The sequence below is a fragment of the Aedes aegypti genome, chromosome 2 (genome assembly GCF_002204515.2).
Source record: "Aedes aegypti strain LVP_AGWG chromosome 2, AaegL5.0 Primary Assembly, whole genome shotgun sequence".
In the NCBI taxonomy this organism is placed as follows: domain Eukaryota; kingdom Metazoa; phylum Arthropoda; class Insecta; order Diptera; family Culicidae; genus Aedes; species Aedes aegypti.
This window is the reverse complement of record NC_035108.1, coordinates 18,334,606-18,360,908: the sequence shown is the minus strand read 5'-3', so window position 1 is coordinate 18,360,908 and position 26,303 is coordinate 18,334,606. Positions and strand designations below refer to the sequence as shown.

Below are 26,303 nucleotides of genomic sequence, written 5' to 3'. Positions count from 1 at the left end.
AAAATGTCGATTTGGTTGGTTTGACTTTATTAACGAGATTTTTAGCCCTAGGCTAGTTCATCTCGGGACCAACGGCTTTACTTCCCTTCCGAAGGAAGTCGTCACTATAACTTTTTACGTCATAAGTGACTATGTCGGGGATGGGATTCTATCCCAGGTCCTCGGCGTGAGAGGCGAGTGTTCTAACCACTACACCAGGTCCGTCCCCCAAAATGTCGATTTGAATTTTTAACAACTACCGAAAAGCTAAACATTGATTTGGATTAAATGGACAAATTGATGTGAAGTTTTGCGAAAAAGTTACACGTTTTCTCAGTGAGAATCGAACTCACGACTCCCTGATCTCTAGTTAGCACGCGTTACCCCTACGCCATGAGAGGACTCATGGACGCAGAAGTTACCCTGAATTCGATTTCAGCTCAATAATCACGTAGAGAATCGCGAATAACTAATGAAAATGGCCTATTTCAATATTTAAATAATAATTTTTGCATTAAACTCGATATAATTTGAAAATGGCTACTGCTAGAGAAAATATCCATGTAATCATTATGGTTCAGAATAATTTCAAGATTTCAATGTCCCAACCAAGATTCTAAGGTGAAAATTTAAAATATATTCAAATTTTTGTGTAATTTAAACCTGAGGTTTTGTTTTTGAATTTATCATGAAAAAAACATAAAATATGTTTTCAGTGTATATTTTTTTCTTGTAGTCCAAAAGGTTAACTACAATTTCTTCATAGAACATTTTTCTCTAGAATCAACAGTTTCGGAGTTAGAATTTTTCAAAAAAGTTACATGCAAACATTTATAGGCCATTTTCAAAAGTTATTCTCGAATCAAAATGATCTATTTTTTTCATGAAAAACACTTATTGTATCATACCAAAAACATGTGCAAAATTTACTGCAAATCGAAGATGGTCGAGTTCTGTGACTGATCGATTTTACATGGAATTCGTCAGGCGAATTTACGTATAGCGCGGCATCGGCTTGCGCTTCTTTTGCAATTTTGCCGGACATCCGCAGACAAATTACGTGTTTGCTTATATACATTTATGCCCTCCTCAATCCTCTATCGATTCACACGAACAAAATTGTTAAAATCTTTTTGGTACCGCTTTTACAACGCTTGGAACATCTCATGTCACTGTGACTATTGTCGGTAGTCTCGTTTTCTTCGGCAGCTTTCTTATAAGAGCAGCAGGCGAATCTTTTCGGCAGCTCTAAATCAGTCACATTTTGAGGCGTATTTTATTTGATGACATCTTTGACGAATTTGTTGATTCTGTTTTGGAAATCTCGTCAGTGCACAGTGCTCCAGTTTTTAAAAATCATGGCAGAAATTGCACTCAACATTTCACTACTTTTAACCATTACAAGTGTTTTGGAACATGATTTAGGGTTGAAAACTCTCTTTTGGGCATATTCAAATTTTTTGGTTGTCATAGAGCAAAATTCTAACAAAAATGATGTTTTTTATACGTTTTTTGGCTCTCAATTTTTTCAAACAACTTTCGTTTAGGCAAACTGAGGCAACATGAATCTTCTTCGATCAATTCCTTAAGGACTGTTCATTTTTTGAAGTGGACATCTTGTGCATGCAGTATCTTTTTAATTTATCAATGAAATTTCAATCGGTTTTCTACACATCGTTCGACTAGTCTTGTACAATGTTGTGATAATGAAAATTCTCTAAAATAATTAAATTTCACACGAATATGGAACAACGATTGAGACGGTCGATTTTTTGAGGTTATCAAAATCAATGATTGTTAGAAATTAGCTGGAAAATTCGATAATTTATATTTTTTTATTTTCCAAAAAGGCTTGTTCTTCGAAAGCTTGATGATCTGATCTGAAGTCTGATGGAAAAAATGAAGTTATTTTTGGAGCAACAATTTTACAGATGTAATAAAATCATTTGTCCCCTATATTTTTTAGAGAAACATATTTTAAATTTGAAGGGAATTAATATGAGTGGATTTTTTTAATTAAAATTAGTTTCTGGGGGAAGTGCTAATATAGTATTAATATGAAAAATAACTCACGCCTTCACAGAGTAACTTATTTAGTCCCCACGCCACATTAAAGCACATCACTTTATTCTTAGAAGACCTTTCAAAGTACATTGACAGTCATCAAAATTGGCAACACTGCTGTAATAAAAACGATTTTATTTTTCACATATTATTTTCATAATATGTTATTCTGAGATTAACAATTGAAATATTCGGAGAAAACCGTTTACAATTTGCTGTAGATCGATAAATATGCGTACATGATTTTAAAACTATGAGACTTACCATAAACAGTACAATTTATGCTTAGGACTGTGGCTTAAACTCACGATTAAGCTCTCGTTTATACAAATAGTTTCTTTAGTAATCCAAACTAGTTTTGAACCTTTTTTTACTTTCCTCTTTTACTGGGAGGGAAAGAATGATGTATCAGCAAATTTGTCCATAAATCGGTAAATCACTGATGTTACCTAATGTCAGAGAATTTAGGAATATAATTGTTTTTTTTTAAGCGATACCTTTAGTAGAATAGTAAAGCATTGTATCCTTTACATACAATTTGTTCAAAAAAATTAGGATTTTAGTTTTGCGAAAAATAATGTTAAACTTTGACGTACCGTCAAACGGGGTGACTTGCAACACATTGTAATTTACAACTAAATTTCACTATAAAACACAAATTGCAAAAGAAAATTTATTTTAAATCGTTGCTTCAATACGTGTGACGCACAATTCAAGTAGGGGCCACGATTAAAGCTGTTATTAAAAATATGTTTATACAATAAACATATTTTTTCTAAATGTCTTGAAAACTGATACTTGATGGAGGTTCAAAATCGTGACCTGAAAACATGAGATAGATTTAATTTACAAAAGTAATACTCTACATGTTGTTTCTTTAACTAATAAGTGATAATATGACGAATTTTATTTTACGAAATTGTAACATCAACTTTTTAATAAAAATCATTTTTATATAAATGTACCTATTCGGGGTGACTTGCAACACTTTATTTCTAAGCAATTTAGAGTTTTTTAAAAGTTAAAAACTTTTGTGTTAGGTCTACTTCATAATCAAAAGAGTAATAATTTATCAATCAACTACAAACACTCGTTAAAAATATTGTTCAGTTAAGATATTGGACCTTGATGATTTAACGCCTCTTTTTCCCATACAAAAGTAGTTCAATTATTTTATTACAAAATGGTATTCATAACGCTCTTGTACTGGTTCGAATGCTTTATATACACGAATAACAATACTTAACAAGTGTGACTATAAAAAATATCAACATTTTGTTGGAAAAAACTAAATTAGCATTGAGTGTTGCAAGTCACCCCGCACAAGGACATTTAAAAAAAATCACCTTTTTGATGACTTTTGATATGGAGCAATTCTCGCTGAAACCAGGCCGCCATCGGCACCCATCGTTAGAATTCCAATTTTATGTCACTGATCGCTAGCTTTCGATAAAACTTAAGGGTGGTCCTTTTTGTTTTCTCAAATTGGTGGACCCCTCGTACGCCAACTAGCTAAACAGTTTGCAAAAAAGCCCATTTTTTGATAAATCTTGGGTATTTCTTCACGTGATATGTCTCATATTTCCCTTGGAACACATACCAAACTTAATGGCATCGTATAGAGAAAGGATATAGCTTTCATTTGAAGTTAAAAAAAATCCGGCGGCCATTTTGAATTTGACCGCCATCTTGAATTTTGTTAGAAAAATCGTTTTTTCACCATTAGCGCACCGCTCGTTTTGAATTCTGAGATCACCATCAGAAAGCTGAGGAAAAATTGCGTAAGATAGGCTACAGAAACAAGGTGTGCAATGGTATTTACCCTATGAAATGAACTATTTTCTAAAACATGTTCCACGATTTTGACGTACATGGCGAGTGCAATCAATGCAAACATCATTTTTTGTACAACAAAGATACAAGTTTTCAATAGTTGGTGTATTTTTCGAGTCAGATGAAGAATAGGAGTATTATTTTGAGTGAAAAAATCTGGCGGCCATCTTGGATTTTGACGCCATCTTGGTTTTAAGTAGAAGAATGAGTTTTCACCTTGATAACACTCAACATGTTGAATTTTAATGCCACCGTTGCACTTACTATTCTTCTTGTTCTTTTTTTTTTCCTGACGTTACGTCCCTACTGGAATAGAGCCAGCCCCTAAGCTTCAAAAATAAATTAACAAGTAGAATTTTTTAACGCTTATTTGCCACCTGAATGATTGTTCTACATATCTGCGAGTTGAAAAATAGCATTAATTCTTTCATTTATTTGGTCTAAAACCATTGATAGAAATGAACAATCTGTTGAACAGCTAAAATAAGATAAGAAATAAAGAATCTGTTTGTTTTTTAACGGAGATCTTTAATTAATTAAACATGAAGAGCGCTGAGATGGTAAAAAATCATTCTACTGCTAAAAACTAAGATGGCGTCGAAATCCAAGATGGCCACCAGATTTTCCAAACTCAAAATGATTCACCTGCGTTTCGGCATCACGTCCACATTAGAACAAAGCCTGCTTCTCACCTTTCAATTTCGCTATTTTTCACATGCATGTTGGGTGTTAGTGAAAACAATACTTTATGATTCAGAAAATCAAGGATTTTTTTGCTTAAAAATTTAAGATTTCCATTCTAAATTAATGCACTTTCGGAAATGTTTTACGTTAAAACTACAGATATTACCACAAAACTTACTAATGTCGCAACAATTTATAAACTTCATTCGATGACAAAAAAAGCATATGGTAAAAAAAAATATTTGTTTATTTCAATCAATGTTTTTGGACGGTTTTTATTCATTAAATTTATTTATTCATAATAACTGAATTCAAAGATATGTCGAGAATTATTCTGTTATTAAAAATCGTATTATAAAAGAAAATTCCTATTTAATAACCTGTATTTATAACTAACAAAGCTGAGTATCAGGCTCGGTTCCACTAGGGACGTAACGTCAGGAAAATGAAGAATAATAAGAAGAAGAGTATACGTAACCTTGTTTTTATTGGTAACCTCTAAATTAGACATGCTGAGTGCTATCAAGGTGAAAAATTCATTCTACTAGTCAAAATCAAGATGGCGTCAAAATCCAAGATGGCCGCCAGATTTTATCACTCTAAATAATACTCCTATTCTTCATCTGACTCGAAAAATACACCAACTATTGAAAACTTGTATCTTTGTTGTACAAAAAATGATGTTTGCATTGATTGCACTCGCCATATACGTCAAAATCGTGGAACATGTTTTAGAAAATCGTTCATTTCATAGGGTAAATACCATTGCACACCTAGTTTCTGTAGCCTATCTTACGCAATTTTTCCTCAGCTTTCTGATGGTGATCTCAGAATTCAAAACGAGCGGTGCGCTAATGGTGAAAAAACGATTTTTCTAACAAAATTCAAGATGGCGGCCAAATTCAAAATGGCCGCCGGATTTTTTTTAACTTCAAATGAAAGCTATATCCTTTCTCTATACGATGCCATTATGTTTGGTATGTGTTCCAAGGGAAATATGAGACATATCACGTAAAGAAATACCCAAGATTTATCAAAAAATGGGCTTTTTTGCAAACTGTTTAGCTAGCTGGCGTACTAGGGGTCCACCAATTTGAGAAAACAAAAAGGACCACCCTTAAGTTTTATCGAAAGCTAGCGATCAGTGACATAAAATTGGAATTCTAACGATGGGTGCCGATGGCGGCCTGGTTTCAGCGAGAATTGCTCATGACAACATAATTCGATTCAATCTTTTATCATCTCATTCTGTAGGAAGGCCGGCCATTCAAAGTTCTACAAGGAATTTAGATTTTAAGACGACGTTTAGATCATGGTTTTGGTTGATTGAAATTGAAAAGTGTTGCAAGTCACCCCGTTTGACGGTACAGCTTATCTTAGGAGTTTTTGGAAAGTGTTAATTCGATAAGGCTAACAACACCTGAATATTCATTCGAAGATGTTGAATCTATACCCGAGGAGGAAAACATAAATCGCAATAACTAATGCATACCATATTTTGGTATCATACCATAATCAGGTACTGTTGAGTTGTCAATACCTCATTTTGGTATTATAATGGTATTGAGAAAAAATGTTCAAAAAATACTTCATTTTGGTATTTGATAGCTATTGAGGACTGCTGCAGGTATTGAACTACTATTGAAAAATTTCACTTTTATATGAAAATCCATCATGTATTAAGTAGATGGAAAAACCGAATTTAGTACTATACCATTTAATTCCACTAGAGTTTGTATCCTTTGACAGATACCGATTTGTCTCAAATTCCGAAAAGACTCATATTCCGAACACTCCGTTTTTGTATGGCGATTTGGTTGAAATGTTTCGCTGAAATATGTCATCAAACTGCAAGGAAATGGCAGTCAATTGCAATCCAATTTAAACTCTTCTAATCTATTCTATACCTCTGGAGTAGTGATGATCCTCTAGTTAGAGACCAGTAAAACTAGCTCAGATAAATTTATTTGCGAAGTTATTCATTTGAATACGATTTATTCGTGCTGTTTGGAATATGAGTCAAGGTGTTCGGAATATGAGACAGAATGAACACAGTGTTCGGCATTTGAATCAAAATGTTGTTCCATACTTTTGCGTAAAAACAATACTAAACAAACAAACAATTTTATCGGCAAACCCAACAGCTAACAGTTAGACTTTGCGAAGAAATTTAAATTTTCACAAATATCAGCTAATTTATGCAAATCAGATGCATTTGAAGTCACTGTTGGCCTTAAGTGTTCGGAATATGAGTCAAAACGGTACGCGTATTTCGACCTCAACTGTAAGGCCGTATTCAGTGTCGTGTACTAGACTCGACTTCGAGTCACTGAAGACGGCCTTACAGTTGAGGTCGAAATACGCGTATCTGTCAAAGGATACAAACTCTAGTGGAATTAAATGGTATAGTACTAAATTCGGTTTTTTCATCTAGTTATAGTTACTCTACTAAACAGCTCGAAGATTTATTATCATCATGTATTATTCAGGTGTTCCAATACCTGATCTAATTATCAGTTTTGAGTTTGTAGAATATGCAGAAGGTATTATTTAAGGTATTTTATCTCTTATGCAGGGCTCATTCATACCTTATTCAGGTTGTAAGTATTGGAAATTATCTGGTATGGAATACCTTAGTTTGGTATGGAGTAGTTATTTACTTCTGCTCGGGTATGAGAACGAGTTATTGACCAGAAAAAAATATGGTGAAACCCAAATTTGCACGGGTTCTAGTAAAAATTGATTAGTTAAGTTTTGAAGCGAAAATTTTGGTTTTTGGATATGTTAACGTCTGAATATGCAGAAAAACATTTTTATTTTTGAATTCTCGTACGTATTTCCAACTAAATGATATAGTAGATGAATATTGGACTTTGTTTTTCAACAAAAAAAAACTAGTTTGGGAAACGAGGTTTTGGCCAGCTATTTGAAAATCTAGACCAATGTGCAGTGGGAAGCTGACAGAACAAACAATCATTTGTATGTTTTCTTTGGTATGATTTGATAGAAAAATACTGTGTATTCAACGTTTGAAAATTGATGGCCGATAATAGTCAAATGATGCCGAAACCGTAATTACCCTACGACTTTTTTAATTTATTTCTATTTTCCTAGGATAGCTTTTTGAGTAAGCTTAAATGACGATCGATATAAAAAATAAGATTATGCAGTATGTGTCATTCAACGTATACCTTGTGTTTGCGATGAATTCTTTAGAGCGCAAACCGAATGTTTTATGAGTTTTGTATTCAACAAAGGGTCGATAAGTTGGATTTTAAGAACATCTGAACGATCACAATTCTACTCTTTGCCAACAAAAAGCCATCTCACATAATATTATTCGTGATCTGTCTTCTGTAGTATGAGATCTTGAATGTACAACAAATCCAAATGCATCACGTCTTTCTTGTTTCAGGTCCATCTTTCCTATTGGTATTGAGCCCCTCTTCAACATAGTGTTTGTAAAAGTATTTGCTCAATTGTTCATTGAAGGGCTTTCATTGTGCGTTATTACATGACTTTGCATATAGTGTATATTATAACATTGTTGATGTGGTACTTAGAATTACAATTTTCAAAAAATAAATGATATCTTAAAACTACATGTCAAAAAGAGTACTTTTGACTTAAAATATATTAACAAATGGTTTCAAAACTGCATGGTAATTGTGACTTATTTAGGGTTTTTTATTATTATAACATCCAGAAAACTATACTTTCAAAACTAATAATGTTCCAAGGCATAACCCATTTTTCCACAACATTCATCTGTAATACTTACGAATCATCTGGTGAATATGTCGCATTGCTCGCCTTCCAAAGAAACGCGAATCCCGAATTGTTTTTTTTATGCTGCTGCTCTAAGTGTACTGTTGCTGCTTCTACTACTTGTCTGCCTCCGATGACAACCGATTGTTGCTGCTGGACAATGAAAATACGTAACTCTTCCGACGATGGGGGTTCCTACTTAATCACAACGAAAGTAGAAAAAAAAGCTTGGGACCTATGCGGGAACCCATCCTGTAAATGCATACATCATAACGCAGTCCTCGGTTGGCTGCGCTTGTTTTACTATTTGATGTGACAAGCGAAGATATTCTCTCGATGTGGGGGCGCATCTATCACCAATAATCATAACTCTTACAATCTTTTTGCTTTTGCTATTTTTTTTGTGTGAGTGGTTAGGATCGATGTTTTATTATTTGTTTGCTTAAAAACCGAAATATCCGGTAATCGTTGACGCAACCACTATCAGAAGGATGCTCACACATATCAGGATAATGATCTTCTTCTCCAACTCCAAGGTTAGGATCGATGTTTTATTATTTGTTTGCTTAAAAACCGAAATATCCGGTAATCGTTGACGCAACCACTATCAGAAGGATGCTCACACATATCAGGATAATGATCTTCTTCTGCTCGATGCGATACGGTTTCGGATGACGGAGAGGTTTGAAACATACATACAGTTGTCGGAAAATACAACAGGAAAAGAACAAGAGAGCAAAAAGAGAAAGAAGAAAAGTCCCAATCGTAATTAGTTGTTATCTATCGAGCCGAACACACACACAAACATACCGGCTAATGAGGGAAATGAAACGAAGGAAAATATATCTCTACGGCAGCGTGGAGTTTTTTTTTACTGACCGTTATAAATATACAGGACTAAGACACAAATCGGAACCAAGGTTCGCGCACAACAACGGAAAAGGAAAATTGAAAAGCCTGTGACGAAAATAAGGAAAACTAAAGAGTGTTTTTGTCATTTATCACTTCATTTATTGATGATAGTTTTTTGCTTTGTTCGCAAGTTGATATTTTGCTTTATCTAACCTCAATGGGATGGATTTTCTTTCGAGCGAAAAATACACCCAATTGAGTCACAGCTTTTTGCATAACTTTGATGTTAATCATATACGTACAAATCGAAAGTTTATGGCTTATACACCAAGGGGGCCCATTTTTATATGAAAGCAATTGAACTGTAAAAATCTTACCTACACCCCTCAAAATTGTTTATTTGGACCCCCAAAAGTTATTATCAAAGTTTGAGATAAATCCAACATATTTAAAAGAAGATTGCCCCATTCACATTTTCAGCCATAGTGAAGCGCTGTTATTGATGAATTCATCTCGTTATTGATTCGGAGATTCTCCAAAGAAAAGAAACTACAGTTTACGGGATTTGTTTTTCATTCAGAATCGAAAAAGTTATACCTAATGAAGCTAACTTTTCTCTTGCCTATTGGTTGGGGAATCTTCAAGTCATTAAGTAAAAGTATTCATTGACTGCAGAGCCATTTATGTTCTAAAATGTAATTGTAACATACATTATGTCTATTTTCTCATACCTACTTCAAGGTATTCCCTCTTTAGACTTGATGGATTGCGTTAAAATTTTCAATGTAGTTTATGGGGGTCAAAATGTACAAATTTGAGGGGTGTAGCTGAAGACTTCGCAGTCTGATGATTATGGGCCACCCTACTCACCATAGATGATTGCTTTAGCAGTCAATTAAAGGCACCAAATATTGAAACTTTAGTTGACAAAACAGAATTAATATATGCAATGATCGATACCAGTCTTAACTTAACATCAAAGTTATATGCACTTAATTGTAAGAAACAATCACTAAAAAATTAAACTAAATATCAAATAAAACCATTAATTACAGAATAAAACCGATACAACTAATTTGCATTTTAATTACACATGTCGCTTCTGGCTGCTATTTTTAACGTATTTTTTTTTCTTGTTCGATAAGTTGACTTTTATGCCCAACAAAAATGATAATAACTGCTGCAACCTATTTTACTAGCATTCGTCATTCGCTCGCACAACACTGACAGTATGTTATGTTCATATGATATTTACTGGTTTTACTTACACGATCATTCACTTTTATGCACAATATCAATCGTTGTGAATAGTAATGAAAGAGGGGATGGGGGTTTTCCGCAAGGGGTATGAGCTTTGTTTTACATTATGCAAGGATTTTGGAGGGGTTGGGGGTTTTACTAACATAGTGAATGATAAAGAAATTTAGATTATTTCTGTACACAACGAATTGAAGTTTTTTTTTTTTTTTTTGTCGAAATAGAGCTTTGACCAATAATTATAAAGATTCTAACATGATTCATCAGCTAAACTGGGCAGTCTAGGTATGAGATTTTAAGAGGGGAGATTTACAGAGTTCGATATATGTGAATGTGATGCAAAACATAAAATAAATATGAGTTTTATTTTTCGTGGCGCGTATAACCTTGAGGTTTCTATATCTTGTCGGTCTAGCACTGAATTCAATTCCGACTTCCGATGTTTTACTTCCGCTGTTACGTTAAACATAGGCCTTTTCATGTGACAGGTGTATGCATTTGTTCACTTCAGTGGATGACCGGTGGATAGACGGGACTGTCATTTGCATAGGAAAACTTTCGAAGTACTTCGAGATCAGCTGATTTAATACGTCTCGTGAAAATGTCTATGGTGCCAAAAGTAATATGCTGTATAGCGATGTACTTCTTCCTATATTACCAGTGGAAATAGAATATTTTAAGTCAGAATTCATATTAGCACTAGCACTGCAATACTAAAAAATGCTATTATTAAATGTTGCGAGTGGGTTGTAAGACTTGTCTCAATTAGGTGATGAATAAGAAAGACCCGAAGGAGCGTGTTTCATAATGCAGGAAAACTTAGGTATATTTGAACACACTGCAACTTTCTATGACCAAATTAGAGCCAAAATCCCGATGGATTCGAAAAATACATTAAATGTTAAGGCTTGAAAATATCAAAAAACAAAACAAAATGCTGGCGAGCATCGGAGTGCTGATTTACTCGCATCTGTCGTTCTCGCGAGTAAACCAAGCTAAAGTGTTTCGTGAACGTGTTTGGAGCTGTTCAGAGTGAATTGCGCTTTTGGGAAAAAAGCCAGTTTCCCTCCGAGATTTCTGGTTTTCAGAGATAACATATATCCAAATTTGTGCTGTTTGCAATGGTGGAAATGTCAGCATCACGATGCAATTCATGATTTCATGAATTCAATCATCACAGACTCGCGAACAAGCTTGGTGTGAGTAAGTTCGCACCCGCCTGCTCGGGAGAGCATACCAAAAAGAATAGCAAACAGTTCGCGAACTTTTACTCGTGAGCAACCAAACAAAGTGTGATTTTTTATGGTTTTGTCAGACAAGTCAAGTGTATATCAATCAAATCGACAGTAAATTAAATATATACACTTGATTTGTCTGACAAAACCATAACAAATCACACTTTGTTTGGTTGCTCACGAGTAAAAGTTCGCGAACTTTTTGCTATTCCTTTTGGTATGCTCTCTCGAGCAGGCGGGTGCGAACTTACTCACACCAAGCATGTTGCCGTGTGATGCGAACATTTCCACCACTGCAAACAGCACAAATTTCGATTATAACTCTAAGCGGACAGTAGGGTCCTAAAACTGCGACAGTACTAAACGCAAAAGTTTAGGCCCGTAAAACATGATTATTCAATTTCTACATTTTTTCGTTGGTCTGAGTTCAAAAAACAAGTGTTTGCGGGTTTTGAGATTCTGCCACACCCCTTGATTTAAACTCAAGTATTGTGTGTACTGTGCGCCCCCGCTAAATTGAAAGCTACCTCATCGGGGACCGGGGTTCATTTTTTATTTGAATTACTCAAATGTATTACCTTTTTGGCTGTTTTGTTTTGATTCTGCGATTCGTTTCACAATGTTCCATTTCAGTTCAATCCGTTCTTGAAGAGCTGAATGACGCTTGAACCTTTTTTCATTTGAACGATGTGCAGATTAGCAGGGTACAAATTAAAAAGTTTTAAGATTAAATGCGGTTAAACCAACGGAAATATTTAGTTTTTCGTGCCTGAAATGTCAGATAGGAATAACCCTGATGCTAAAAAGTTGAACCCGTGTGGCGTATTTGTCGATTAAGTGAACGTCAAACATGATCGAAAGTGTCAAGGCTCAAATCTGAACCCATTTTTAAAGATTAAACATGATGCAGCAGTCATTTGAGAAAATAAATTACCATAGTAGTAGCAAGAACATGTTCAATCGTTTTATTGAATAAAACCAAGATTTTATTAAACTTTTTGGACCCTTTTGAGAAATGGGTTAAATGACTAAAACATTAATATTTTTAATCGGTTCGACAAAAAGACAAAACCACCCAAAATTAACCGAAAACCTCAAACTAAATTATCAAACATTTTTGGCGACCTTAGGTTACTTAAATAAATTGAAAAATATATGTTTTTTGAAATTCTACGGGAGAAATATTAATAAATCCACAAAAAATCTATCTAGAAATCCTAAAAAAAAAAATGGATGGGAAAATATAAGCTATTCATAGACTTTTCGTAACAGGAGTTAGGGTTCTAATAGGGTCCTACAACATCATTTCAATGTTTGTACCGAACGATTCAGTTTATACCAGTAAGACACTTTTACTCATTTTTCCAATGTTTTGTATTGGTTGAAGATAAAAAAAAAAACAAAAACGTTTGTATTTGAAGTTTGTGTCATACCTCTGGACCACACCTCAACTCATATTTTGGGTGAATTATGTTTTCCGTGTACTTTCCGAAATGTCAGATACGTACAAGCCCAGTGTAAAAAAGTAAAACCATATTGCTTCTTTGTTTTGTAGGTGAAATGACCGTCAATCATGATCAAAAGTGTCGATTGAAATTTCATCGAATTTTTTTATTGGTTTGAATTTTAAATCTGAATGACGAGTTTTGATTTTCTGTTGAACAATGGCATTATGCTCTGCAGTAATACCGGCAGCGATTTCAATATAGCTGAACCTTGTTATTTTCCAGAATAGTTTGAAATTTTGGAAAAGGATTGTAGATTCATCGGTTATTTTCGACCCTTAGTGAATAGTATACAGTGGACCTTTTTTTACAGATGCTTACAGAGGCGCCAGTTCAACCTGAGATTCTTTGTTATATGCTTTTGAGATTCAATATTTTGGAACAGTCTCTTTCGATATTACCAGTCAGAATCATCAATATGTTAAACCAATGAAATTCTTTCATTTCGTTCATTGGTAGAATCACGTTTAAAGAGACTTCAGATAATTCAGAGTTCGGACAAAACGTGCCTGGTAATAGTTCATAAAGAAAACTGCTAACTAGACGAATACTTAATAGTAATATTTTTAGAAAAAATCTTGAACCCACAATCCAGACAAGTCTTTTCAACCCAATCGCATTTATGTAGCTTCTAGCTTACTGGATGTACTTCCATCCATTTCCTCCGTCGTAGAACACGAGATTTCCGAAACTCCACTAACTAAAGTAAAATCCTAACACTACTCAAATGAATGACAATGGTTTTTTATGCTTCAATGTAACCGGTTTAAATAAATAGTTTTATATATATGTACCTGATTATTTTACACGGGATATTGACTTGCTCAAGTACGAGTAATGGTAGTACTACCAGTAGCAGTACATAGCGGTAGGATAGTAGATGAAGTAGTAGTAGTAGTAGCAGTAGTAGTATTGTTGGTGATGGTGGTGGTGGTGATGGTTTCAAGAGGGGACATTCTCTACACTGACACTTCTAGCGGGGTGGTCTTTGTCAGCTGACTTGGTTTGGTGGTATTGGTGGTTGTGCCCGGACAACTCTATATTGTGTAACTTGCAACACAGTAGATACGAAGAATACAGACGTACACAGGACAAAGAGAGATATTACGGGAGATGGATACTCTTGCGGGGATAGTGCACGTGTATTGAATTTCCTTCCTCTTTGTGGATGTGAACGCACGTGCCTTGCGCTATTTGTGGTTGTTTTCGGTTTTTTGTTCGTGGTAGTGCAGGAACGGTGCATCGTCTCATTTGGTTGTACTTCTCCATCACAGACTTCAATTGTGTTGTTAAGTGTCATTGTCGTTTAGAACCCCTGGCGGAGATAATGCTCGATCGAATGTTGTGTAGTGTTCTTTTATACAAATGCAGTGGTGGTAACAGTTGGTGAGGGGTGATGTTTTGCATGGTTTAGTGGTGTGAGGATGTTCCATTCTCAGCGTACTCTGGTTCTGCTGCCTGGAGCTCGTGGAATCGACGCGATAAAAACAAACGACTTAACCGAGGGATCACAAAAGAGTAATATGTTCGCTTCGACGTTTCTTCCCTATGACCAACTTTCGCCGAGACACACGAGTGATAGATTGAGAGACACTGTGCTTAATGGCTAATACGGAGCGATTACTATTTTCGTATTAATAATACTATTCTGCTGATGATGATATATCTCGTTGTGCTTCCGGTTGGGAGCACTACAACAGCACTGACGTAGCAATAGATTTGTTTTGTATTTTTGATAGTTGTTGGTGATTTTGCTGATGATCTTTGTCGGTGATGGTGTTATTTTACGCTACAGTCTTACACCGTAGTCTACTGGAATTCACAGTTTTTCTTCAGATTGATTCTTCGTCTCTAATAATTTCTTCCCTCCCGGATTTGATCAGGTCGTAATAGTAGTAGTTGTAGTAGTAGTGGTTGTTGTTGTTGTTGATGTTGCTCTTGTTGGTTGTTATTGCGCCGCTGCTGATGCTGGCACCGTTTACATAAAGTAGCTACTGACGTACGAGGCCGCAATGAGACCGAGTACGGTGAGACATATCAGGATCATGATCTTCTTCTGCAGGGTGTGCAACGAGAAAAGGGAGAGAAACGCACGTTGAGCAGTGATACAGAGAATAAGGTAACGGAAGAAAGAGAAAAAAAACGAATGAAGAAACAATAGTTAATGGAATCAACTAAAACTGTGTGGGGCTGAAGAACGATTGCGGTGAAGATTACAATAATTTTTAGTTTGAAGAAACAATATTCGCAACAAATAAGTATGTTAAAACACAAAAACAAAACGTTAAAACATCTTAGACTCTTCGGTAACACGACGCAGCAAGTTTAAACTTAACTATGTTTATCAGATCTGAATACTTCGTAAATAATTATTCCATTTATGGCTTATTTGAGAGCCAAAAGAGGAGGGCTAAATTCAACAACCAATCATTGAGTTACGACCAGTGCTGTAAACATAAGACATTTCTCGCGACGCTCGTTATGATTCAATTGTCAGCAGTCGATTGATTTGCAATACTCATCCGGTACAGTCACTCTCAGACACAGCACGTGATGCAGCCCACAGACGCTCATACGGTTTGATCAACATTGACTCCGCCCCCCACGTTGGTGTTCATGTTGGTGCTATGTTTGACCGTGTGTGATGCTGCTTGACGAACCAACTTGACAGTTTGTGAAACCGATTTGACGGTTGACGAATCGGTTGGCCAAAAACAAACGAGTTTGATTTTCTAAAACCACCGGTGGGCGGAGTCACATGTTTGACGAACTGATCATACCGTCTGTAGGGATGTTGCACGAACATCGACATCAGCATGTCAAATTGAAGCTTCGACGTCCCATGAACTCCCAATGCCGATGGGTGGCCAGTCAATATACGTAAATTTACACAGCGTCGACGACATGCTGATCTAGCAAATTTGTGCTCTTGAGTTGTTTCTATAAATTCCACTGGCGTTTTCGCACAATTTTTGACCAATTTCTTTAGCAAATGCTCTGCAGTTCTACCGGTGATTCCATCAAAAGTTCAATACGGCATGCATCCAGGGATTGTACTAGGAATTACTAGGAAAACAAGGAACCCATCAGCAATTTCACCAGGAATTCATCCAGGTAATGGGATTCCGCTTAAAGTTCTTCCAGAGATTCCATCAGGAGAGTTTCTATCAGAAAATATTGTTATAATTCTTACACTTCTAGGATTCCACAGGATTCCACCAGAAATGCCATCAAAATTTCCTCCAGGATTTCCATTAGGAGTTGCTTTAGGGATTTCATCATAAGTTCTTCTGGGGATTCTATCAGGAGTTCCATCAGGGTTTTTTTTAAGAATTCCTGTAGGGATTTCATCAAGTGTTCCTATAGGAATTCTATCAGGAGTTCATCTAGGAAATTCATCAGGAGTTCCTCCAATGATTCCATCAGGAGTTCCTTCAAGAATATTTTCAGGAAATCCTCCAAGGATCTTATCAGGAGTTTATCCAGGGAATCCATCAAAAGTACATTCACAGATTCCGCCTGGACTTCCTGCAGTGATTCCATCAGGAGTTCCTCCACATGTTATATCAGAAGTTCATCGAAGAATTCTATCAGGATTTCTTCTAGGCACATCAAAAGGAATTCCTCTAGGGATTCTATTAGGACTTTCTCTAGGGATTCTATCAGGAGCTCCTTCGGAGATTGTACCTGGATTTTTTCCAAAGATTATAGCAGGGATTCCTCAAGGAATTCCATCAGCATTACTTCTTGGGATTTTATAAGGAGTTCCGTCAGGCATATTATCAGGACTACATCCAGGGATCTCATCAGGAGTTCCTCCAAGGACTACATCGGTTCTTGTAGGAATTACTGCAGGAGTTCCTCTAGGGATTACATTAGGAGTCCTCCTAGGGATTTTATCAGGAGTTCCTCCAAGGATTTCATCAGGAGTTTCTTCAAGAATATCAAATGTTTCTGTAGGAATTCCATTAGGAATTCCTTCAGATATTCTACCTGAAATTCCTACAGGAATTTCACCAACAGTTTTTATATGGATTTTATCAGAAATTCCATCAGAAGTTTCTCCAGGGATTTCATCAGGGGTCATTTAATCCATTTCATTAGGAGTTTCTTCAGGGATTCCATCAGAAGATTTTCCATAGATTCCCTTTGAAGTACTTCTAAGATTTCATTATAAAACCTTCTGGGGCTCCATCATAAACACCTTCTGGGATTCCATCAGAAGTTCTGTCAGGGATTCTATCACGAATTCTTCTAATGGTTTCTTCAGGAATTCCTCTTGGATTATTCTGGGTTCCATCAGACTGTTTACTACGGATTCATCCGGGAATTCATTAAGGGATTCTACCAGAATTTGCCAGGATTTTTTTCTAGGGAATTCTTTCAAGTAATCTTCCCGTAGTTAATCAATGAATGCCTCCCGAAATTCTTCAAATAATTAATATCTCCAAGGATCCTCAAGGGTTACCAGGTATTCCCCCTGGGATTTAACCAGAAATTTCTCATGAGGATTTTATAACCGGAATTACTCAAGAGATCCTTCTCTAATTTCTCAAGGAATTTCTTGCGGAATATCTTCAGGGATTCTTGGGGGGTTTTCAGGAATTCCTCCAGAAATTTGACCAAAAATTTCCTGTAAGGATTTTACAAGTTATTTGAAAATCCACCAGTATATCTTCCAGTGACTTTATGAGGAGTTCCTCCTGGGTTGAAAATAGGAATTCCTTCAGAGATGCCACCATATTTTTCCACCATATAATTCCACCAGGAATTCAGTCGAAAACTCCACTAAGATTTCCTCTGAGGATTTCATTTAAAAATCCTCCACATAAATCCTCCTGGTATTCCTGTAAGGATTCCACCAGAGGTTGCTCCATGGATCGCATCTATAGTTCACTCACGATTTCGCGAGATGAGTTTCGAAGGAATTTCAGAATTAACACTTGGAATATCACCAGAGTTTCGCTTGAACTTCCACCGGAAAATACTTCAATGGTTTTACTAGGATTTCCCTTCTTAGAATTTTTCAAGGTTATCAGAAATTTCTCCAGCGAATTAACCACCAATATTTCCGTGAGAGAATCGACCAGGAATTCCGCAAAGGGATGAACCAGAAATTCTTACTTTCTCTACTCTAGGTATAGCATCAGGAAGGCATCTAGAAAATTCCAAAAGATTATTCCATTGATATTTACTCAGAGGATTAAAGAAAGCATTTCTCTGAATGTCTTTAAGTTGAATCCTTGGAAGGATTTTTTTGGAAAAAATCTGAAACAAAAACATGGAACACTTTATTGTGAAATCCATGGAGGAATCGCCAAAAAATCACTGGAAAAATTCCCAGAAAATTCCATGGAGAATTTCCTTAATATGTCTTCATAAGAACTTTCAAAGCAATCTCCGAAGGAGCTCCTACAGGATTCCTTTTTGGGTTCCTTGAAAAAACCCTTCAAGAAATACTGGAAGAAGCTGATGGATAAACTCCATTAGAAATCCTCGGAGAAATTTCAGGTACATTCTTGAAATAATTTCTTCAGAAATCCCGAAGGCTTCATAGGGTCCATTCAGGGATACAAGGAAGAATTTGTAAAGGAAACACTGGAAGAATTTATTGAAGATTGGCTAGAAGAATCCCCTGAGAATAAACTGGGGGAGCCCCTTAAAAAAATGCAATCGGAACTTCAAAGAATTCCTGGTGGAAACCCGTGCAGAAAGTTTTTTGAATTCTTTTACAGTATTTCTTGTGGAATCTCTGAAGGCATTCTGGTGGAATTCCTTGATGAATCCTTGAAGAAATTCTGGGTAGAATCACTGTAGGTGCTCCAAAAGTAAATCTCTGCATATATTGTAGGAATTTTTGAAGGAATTTCTAGCGAAAATCGTGTAAATTAATCGCTGCAATATTTTTGTGAGGTATACCTAGGGAAATCACTAGAAGAACACTGCAAGATTTTTTATGGGAGCAATGCCTGGTGTATTAATTCCTGTATTAATTTCTTGGGAGCGATTCATTGAACAATCTCTTTACGAATTTCTTGAGGAATTCCTGGTGGAATCGCAGGTAAAAATTCTTATAGAATCTGTTTAGAAATCCCTGAAGTTTCGCTGGAGGAATTCTTAAATCAATCTTTGGGGGATTTTTGGTGGAATTCTTGAAGGAAGCATTGGATGAATCACTGAAGAAATCCCTTGGGAAGTTTTTGGATAAATCCCTGGAGGACTCTGTAAAAAAATACAAGTAACAATCGCTGAAGAACTTCCTTTTGGAATTTCTGAACGAACTTCTGGTGGAATTTAAGTCCTAGAATGAAGTAGAAGTATCTGAAAACATTCTGAATAATGCATGATGGAATCGTTGAAAATAAATTCTAGAGGAATTCCTGAAGATATCTTTGAAAAAATCGTTTTAGCAATCTCTGTAGGAATTCTTGGAAGCAGCTTTGGATTGCTTGATCAGTGGAAGAAATTCTTAATAATTAGTAGAGAAAGCTTTGAAGAAATCTCTAGAAGAATGCCACCTAAAAGAATACCGGAAGGATTTTTCCCTGAGAAATTTCTGGTTGAATCTGTTGATAAGTTTCTGGAGGAATTATTGATAATATTCTTGATAGAATTCCAGGAAGAATTTCTGGTGGAATTCCTAGTTTAACTCATTGAATCCTGGAAAATTTTTAGAGTAGAATAACTGGAGGAATCAATAAAGATTCTTGATATATTCTTTGAAGAATTTGCCATAGCCATTCCCATATGGATGAATGTTCAGAATAATCCCAGACAGAGAACGCTAATAATTTTAGAGTTATGCCGGAACACTTCGTGTGAATTATAACTGAAATTCCTCATCAATATCAATTCCTTCCGTTACTTAAGTTTTAAATTTTCTTCTCTTGTTCACAACAACTATTGCCCAAAAATCGTAAAAATATTGACAGTAAAATATAAATAAAAACAATCACAGAATTCGAGAGAATAACAATCTCATATTCACTAGACTTGCCGTGATCATTCAAAACATGCGAAGAAATATAGTGTTTCTGTAACGAACGGTCAAACGGTTGCAGCAACATAAATCGGTTTGGATAACTTGGGGGCGGAGTCAATGTTGGTCAAACCATCTGAGCGTCTGTGGGCTGCATGAGGTAGAATAAACATCGAGAAACACGAAAACTGTGGAATGAATGACCTCTGACACGATTACGTTTCCATACATCATAATTTTTGCATAGTTTCAGAAATATCCTATCATAAACAACACGAAACGGTTTAATCTCGCCTGTTATGTCAAATGTGGCACACATACTGTGAAATCAGTTCTAATAACGAGAAAAGATAAACAATAATCAAAGGGAACTTTCTGGCGACGTCGTCGCTGCATTCAATTGACATTTTTTTTTTTCGTACGTTCATTTGACCGTACGTCTTGTGAATGCTGAAGGCAACGGCTGTCAAATGTCAACGAAAACGTGTCGACTCATCGTGATTGTTTACAACACTGGTTTATATTATCAATGATTTATCAAATATTCCAAATATGCTAACGGAAAAACTTGTCTGAAGTAGATATTTATTGAACTCGCTTAAGAATTATGCTAAAAGTGTAACATTAATGAAAGATTGTACCCATGTTGACATCCGTAACCACTCATTTTCCGAACCACTGCTTTCGGCAATACCGGGAAAACAAGTCGGTTTTTGAACATTTGATAAATCCAATTGATACCAAATCATTGGAAGCAACCATTGAATCAATATCAATTTTGAACGCATACTTTCTTGTTATCGAATACAACTTTGCTTGTAAAAGTCGTAATGGGCTTTTTCAACTCTTTTTTTGCTTTATACATTCAACCCTTTTCAAGTGTATATCATATTTCCTTCTATCCCTTTTCCATTTGTTTTCCTTTGGATAGAATGATAGAATAGGCTATGGATATTCAAACAATCAATCTTAGAACAGTATTCAGATCATTGATGGACGAAACATTGCTGCACCGATTGTTACGCTAAGAGTATGACTAGAATAATAGGGGTGAGCTTGTATTAGTGGAAGGGTTAACGAATTAAAACACAAAATGTATAACCAAACATGGGGAAAAAAATCATGCAAAACGCCCGCCAAAAACGAGTTGGCGGGAAAAGAGTTTGGAAAGATGTCGTAGGATTAGAAGGATGAAAATCGAAACGCGGGACTGTGCCCGAGTAAACCTATATCTCTATCTATATAATGGTGTAAAAATGCACATGGTAAGAATGGTTGAAAAGGTTATGGAGCTCCAAAGAACGGCGACATCGATACTTCCAAAAACAAACTGTGGTTACATGGCGTATTGTAATATAGAGAGATTAAACGAAGCTAAACGAACAGAGCGCCTATGGCAAACGGTATCAATCCGGACCATTTGTTGTTCAGTTAATTGCTGAAATTGACTAGTGTGGCTGGTAGTGATACATAAGTGATTGTGGAGGTGGTGGTAATAGTGCTCTGTATGTGAAGGATACACTTTCTGGATGTTTTGTTACGTTAAAAAGAATTATCTCTGTTTTCAGTTTGATTTTGTTGAAGTTTCTTTTTGGTGAATGTATGTGTGAAAAATATGAGTGCTAATAAGCGATTTTTGATGGATGATCGTACCGAAGACTAAAATGATTGTGATCATTCATTAGAACTAGCAATAACAGGCAATTACGTTTTTTATAGTATTGAATTATCAATTGTTCAACATTCTACTACTATTGTTATTAATGCTAAGAAATGTTTTCATGCAGACTTAACGTTATTAATCATGCTTCGCTCTAATAATACCAAACACTGTCCCATCACACGCAGATCACATTCATACATTTGATTCGAGCTCATTTCCATACGCTTTCTTTCAATTCTAAGCTTGGGCAGTGTGGATGACAAATTCAGGATGCTCGGTAAACGTTCACACTTTTGGGGGTCATCCACTAACCCTGTAAATGATTATTGGGAAGAAGTGAAAATCTTCAGGATTCGCTTACAAAGGTTCATAGAAATCGCCAATGGATTTTTTTCCGTGTAACAAAAGTTCCCATGTAACAGAAGATCGAAAGACAAAAGGCCGAAAAAACAAAAAGTCGACAAACAAAACAGAGGGGACAAAGGTCGAAAACCGTTTTTCGAAGTAGGAAAAAATTACCACCAGGCAAAGCATTTTTGAGATTTCATCCTTTCGACATTTCTTTTTTCGACCTTTTGATCATAAACCTCGTGTATCCTTTCACGTAATAAATGGACGGCCCCAACTCACAATGTGGGATGCCTCCACACCCACACAACCTACAATATAATTTCGAAGCAGATGAAGCTTGTTCGCAGTCCGTACGTATCGCAGCCATCCGGGAGCCAAGGGGGTCGTTTGAAATGAGCTTTTCCCGCGTAGAATGATATCTCACCCAGGACGACCGTCACGCCGCGTGCCACCTACAACAAAGCGAACACTCACGCCTCACAGTGGTCCAGAATTGATAAATCTTGGCAAAAAATACGTGTTCTTAATAGTTTACAAGTTTCGATCTTTACAATTGATGTGGAACATGATTTAGAATTGCAGACTTTGTTTTGGGCATAGTCATCATATTCTTATTTTCCATAGGACAACATTTTTAGGGTCTAAACTTCTTTAAAAAAAATCTAGACAATCTTAGACAAGAGGTTTATTCTTAGATCAACTCTTTAAGAAGAGCATTTTAGAAAAAAAAATATCTTCTTCTTCTTTCTGGCGTTACGTCCCCACTGGGACAGAGCCTGCTTCTCAGCTTAGTGTTCTTATGAGCACTTCCACAGTTATTAACTGAGAGCTTACTATGCCAATGACCATTTTTGCATGCGTATATCGTGTGGCAGGTACGAAGATACTCTATGCCCTGGGAAGTCGAGAAAATTTCCAACCCGAAAAGATCCTCGGCTGGTGGGATTCGAACCCACGACCCTCAGCTTGGTCTTGCTGAATAGCTGCGCGTTCACCGCTACGGCTATCGGGGCCCCTTCTTCTTTATTATTTAACATAAGATTTTGATCTACTTCGTCGCAAGCGCAAATTCCCGTCGTGTCCAACTTGAATATCACTACGGCGGATATTCGAATTTACCTACAATATAGATTCATTTCCCAACTGTAATTTCGTGAGAGCTGTTATGATGCGCCCATTTGTACACCAAAAACGCAATGAAACTACCGAATTTTGAAAAATAACTTCAGCTCAATTATCCACTTTGTACTTTTTCACCGAAATCGCATGGACGAAGACGTATCATGAGAAATCACTACTTAAATTTAAGCCTTAAATTCAAATTTAAGGCTTAAGCCTTCGTAACTCTTCACTGAAGGATTTAATTCCAATCATACGCCGTAAAACTTCTATGATTCACGAAATTTGAAGAAATTCGCCCAACACCCGCCTATAGCCGGATTTGCTGCTGGAATCGCTAAAGAAATTTCTAGCCGATTCCTTGCAGAAATTTTCTACAACGACTCCCGACATCTCTTTTCAATTACGTACTGCGATCAGAAAAAAAGCGCTTCCTTGATCGATTCCTTGCAGAAATTTCCCATGCATCAAGATAGGCCAACAAATTACTTGTTAACAGCGAATCAGGCTTATGATTGAGAACTTAATGTTCGAAGTAGAAAACGATTCCTTTAATTGTGGTGTGAAAGTATTTTTTCGCTGCACTGTAAGCAGCTGTCATGCATTTGTTTGGTCAAAAAAAAGCTTATCTATACAAACTGTATTTTGATGGGGCCAATGAACTTTAAGGGGAATCCATATATTTCATCATGTTATAGGAATAGAGGGAGTTGTCCGTAGATCTAAATAATTTTGTAAAACTTTTTTTTATTACGTTGAAGTGTTGTATTTTGAGATGATATAGTATCACGGTTAACCGTTGGTTATAAGACGATGAATTAAAACAGATTACGACCAAAATAAAAATGGATTCGACAGATATAGGCGACAGTAAATGATAACTTCATTGCATTACTCCCAATGAATTATCAAAATTTATCGAAATCTTATTTCACAATGCGAAAGACGTCTTGAGAAATATTTTTTTTGCAATGGATTTATATCAGCATCATTCACTGCGAATCTGGGAAAATTGAAAATTCTCACTAATAAAATCATAATTCGATAGAAATTAGTATGTCACCAAAGACGAAATAAAGACCTCCATGTTCCATGCAGTTACCCAAGATTTTATGGCACTGCGATCTGTCAAACTTGGGTGTCTTTTGTAATACCAAAAGAACGAAGGTAGTACTAGAAGTGGTACCCGATTGTCCGACATTTCCCCGAATGTTTTTTTCAAGAAGGATTTTCTCCCGGAAACCATTTTCCGAATGAACTGTTTCCCGAATGTACTGTTTCCCCGAAAGCTTTTCCCAAAGACATTTTTTATTTTATTGCTTTTGTGTAATTAACGGTGTAATATACTATATTCAGCAAGTTCGATAATGGCCTCAAACGAATGATTCTTTTATGAATGATTCGAGTCGAAATACGAAAGATGAGATATTCGGATTAGAAAACGATGACAGTTTTTACTGGCAGGTCTACTTTCGAAAATATGTTTGAAACAATAAAGTTCGGTATTCAAATTTTATTATGCTAAGAATCATAATACTGTCGACTCTCTACATCTCGATGTTCTACATCTCGATATCTCTCCCTATGTCGATGGTTTCTTCGGTCCCTTCATTCTGCATACGATTTCTCTCTCCATATCTCGATATCCTCCTTATCTTGATATCTCCATATCTTGATGTGTTTCTGTTGATTGTTTGTTCCCAATTTCTTCTCCATATGTCGATATGAACATTATCAAAGGTTACTAGACCAGATTTAAGTGATTCAAAACAATTTGGAAACTCGAAACGAAGTTTGTTTGTTTACACTGAAAACATCTTTTCGTATTTTATCCAAAATCCATTTCGTAAAACAAGGTTTCGTACATATAACGCAATTTTCATTCATTGTACGAATTATTTGTACTTGACAGAATTTCACGATTCAGTGACTTTACGAAATTATCGTAAGATGTACGATATACAATTCGTAGATGTGCGTTATCGTGTTGTTCGTATTATGAATTGTTTAGTATTACGAAACTGATCGTTTAATCTACGAAAGCATTCGTTGTTTTCTGCAACGAAAGGTTTCGTAGACACAATTCGTAAAATACAACATGACACGGCCGGAGCCGTGGGAGGTAAGAAGAAGCGCGTGTAAATGTTCGTTCTGAATACGAAACAAACGAATTTCTATTACGAAATGTTTAGTACATTATAACAATCATTGTTTGTTTTGATTTCAAGCTTGAATCATATTACGAAGCTGGTTGCATACATTTTACGAAACTGTTTCGTTGCAGAAAACAACGAATAATTTCGTAGTTCAAACGAACGATTTCGTAATATAAAACAATATATATTTTCAGTGTATTATTTTCCTAGTAACGGAGTGATTTTCAATCTAGTGTTCATTAAATTAATGTTCTTTGACTAGATCTCTCCCTATCTCGATGGTCCCTTCGATATCGTGATGTGGAGAGGCGACTGTAATAATGCATAAAATGTAGAAGGAAGGTTTTAAAAGAATATTCAAGATCAAAAATGTACAGGCCATTTTGAAAAGTTATTCTTGAGACAAAATGATCAGTTTTTCTAACATCTGCTTATATTTTATGAGACACAATCTACTAACGCGGAAGTAGTGATCGAATAACAGCCTAGACACAGTGTGCTCAACTTTCAAATGCTTCCCAAACAAATAAAAAATCCCATTAATTTTCTTCAAATTCTTATGCAGTATTAACGATGTCCTTTCAATTTTTTGGGGTCACGCCTTTGATTCCTCTTTTCAACCAGTCAAACTTTATTTAAAAATTCTGCTAATACCCGTTTAGACAGATTTAATTAAGATGAGTTATATCCGGACAAACGACATTAAGCCTCAAATTTATTAATCTCTTGAAGAATTTTTAAAACCTACTCTCTTAATTTTCTGATATTTTCAATTGTAGTTTGCAGTAGCATAGTAGATTAGTAGAATTTAAACCCTGAACTTATTTTTTTTTTTTTCAACATATTTATATAAGCTGT

General features: G+C 35.8%; 1 protein-coding gene across 11 annotated transcripts in view; it reads right to left on the bottom strand.

Moving 5' to 3' along the window:
* Positions 1–26,303, bottom strand: part of LOC5576630 (syntaxin-1A) — a 208,713-nt gene that overhangs the window by 14,203 nt on the left and 168,207 nt on the right. For 7 of the 11 annotated variants that reach the window (XR_002499403.1, XR_002499407.1, XR_002499412.1 and 4 more), the window contains 2 exons: positions 13,972–15,233; positions 8,342–8,975 (listed from right to left, as the gene is read on the bottom strand). Coding sequence is in view for 1 of the 11 variants with exons in the window: in XM_021840067.1 (XP_021695759.1) it covers positions 15,221–15,233 (13 nt within the window). In the remaining 10 variants the exon portion in view is untranslated. Of the gene's footprint in view, positions 1–8,341; positions 8,976–9,316; positions 11,087–13,897; positions 15,234–26,303 lie in introns of those variants that run through there. The other 4 variants (XR_002499410.1, XR_002499406.1, XR_002499409.1 and 1 more) reach the window with 4 other exon arrangements.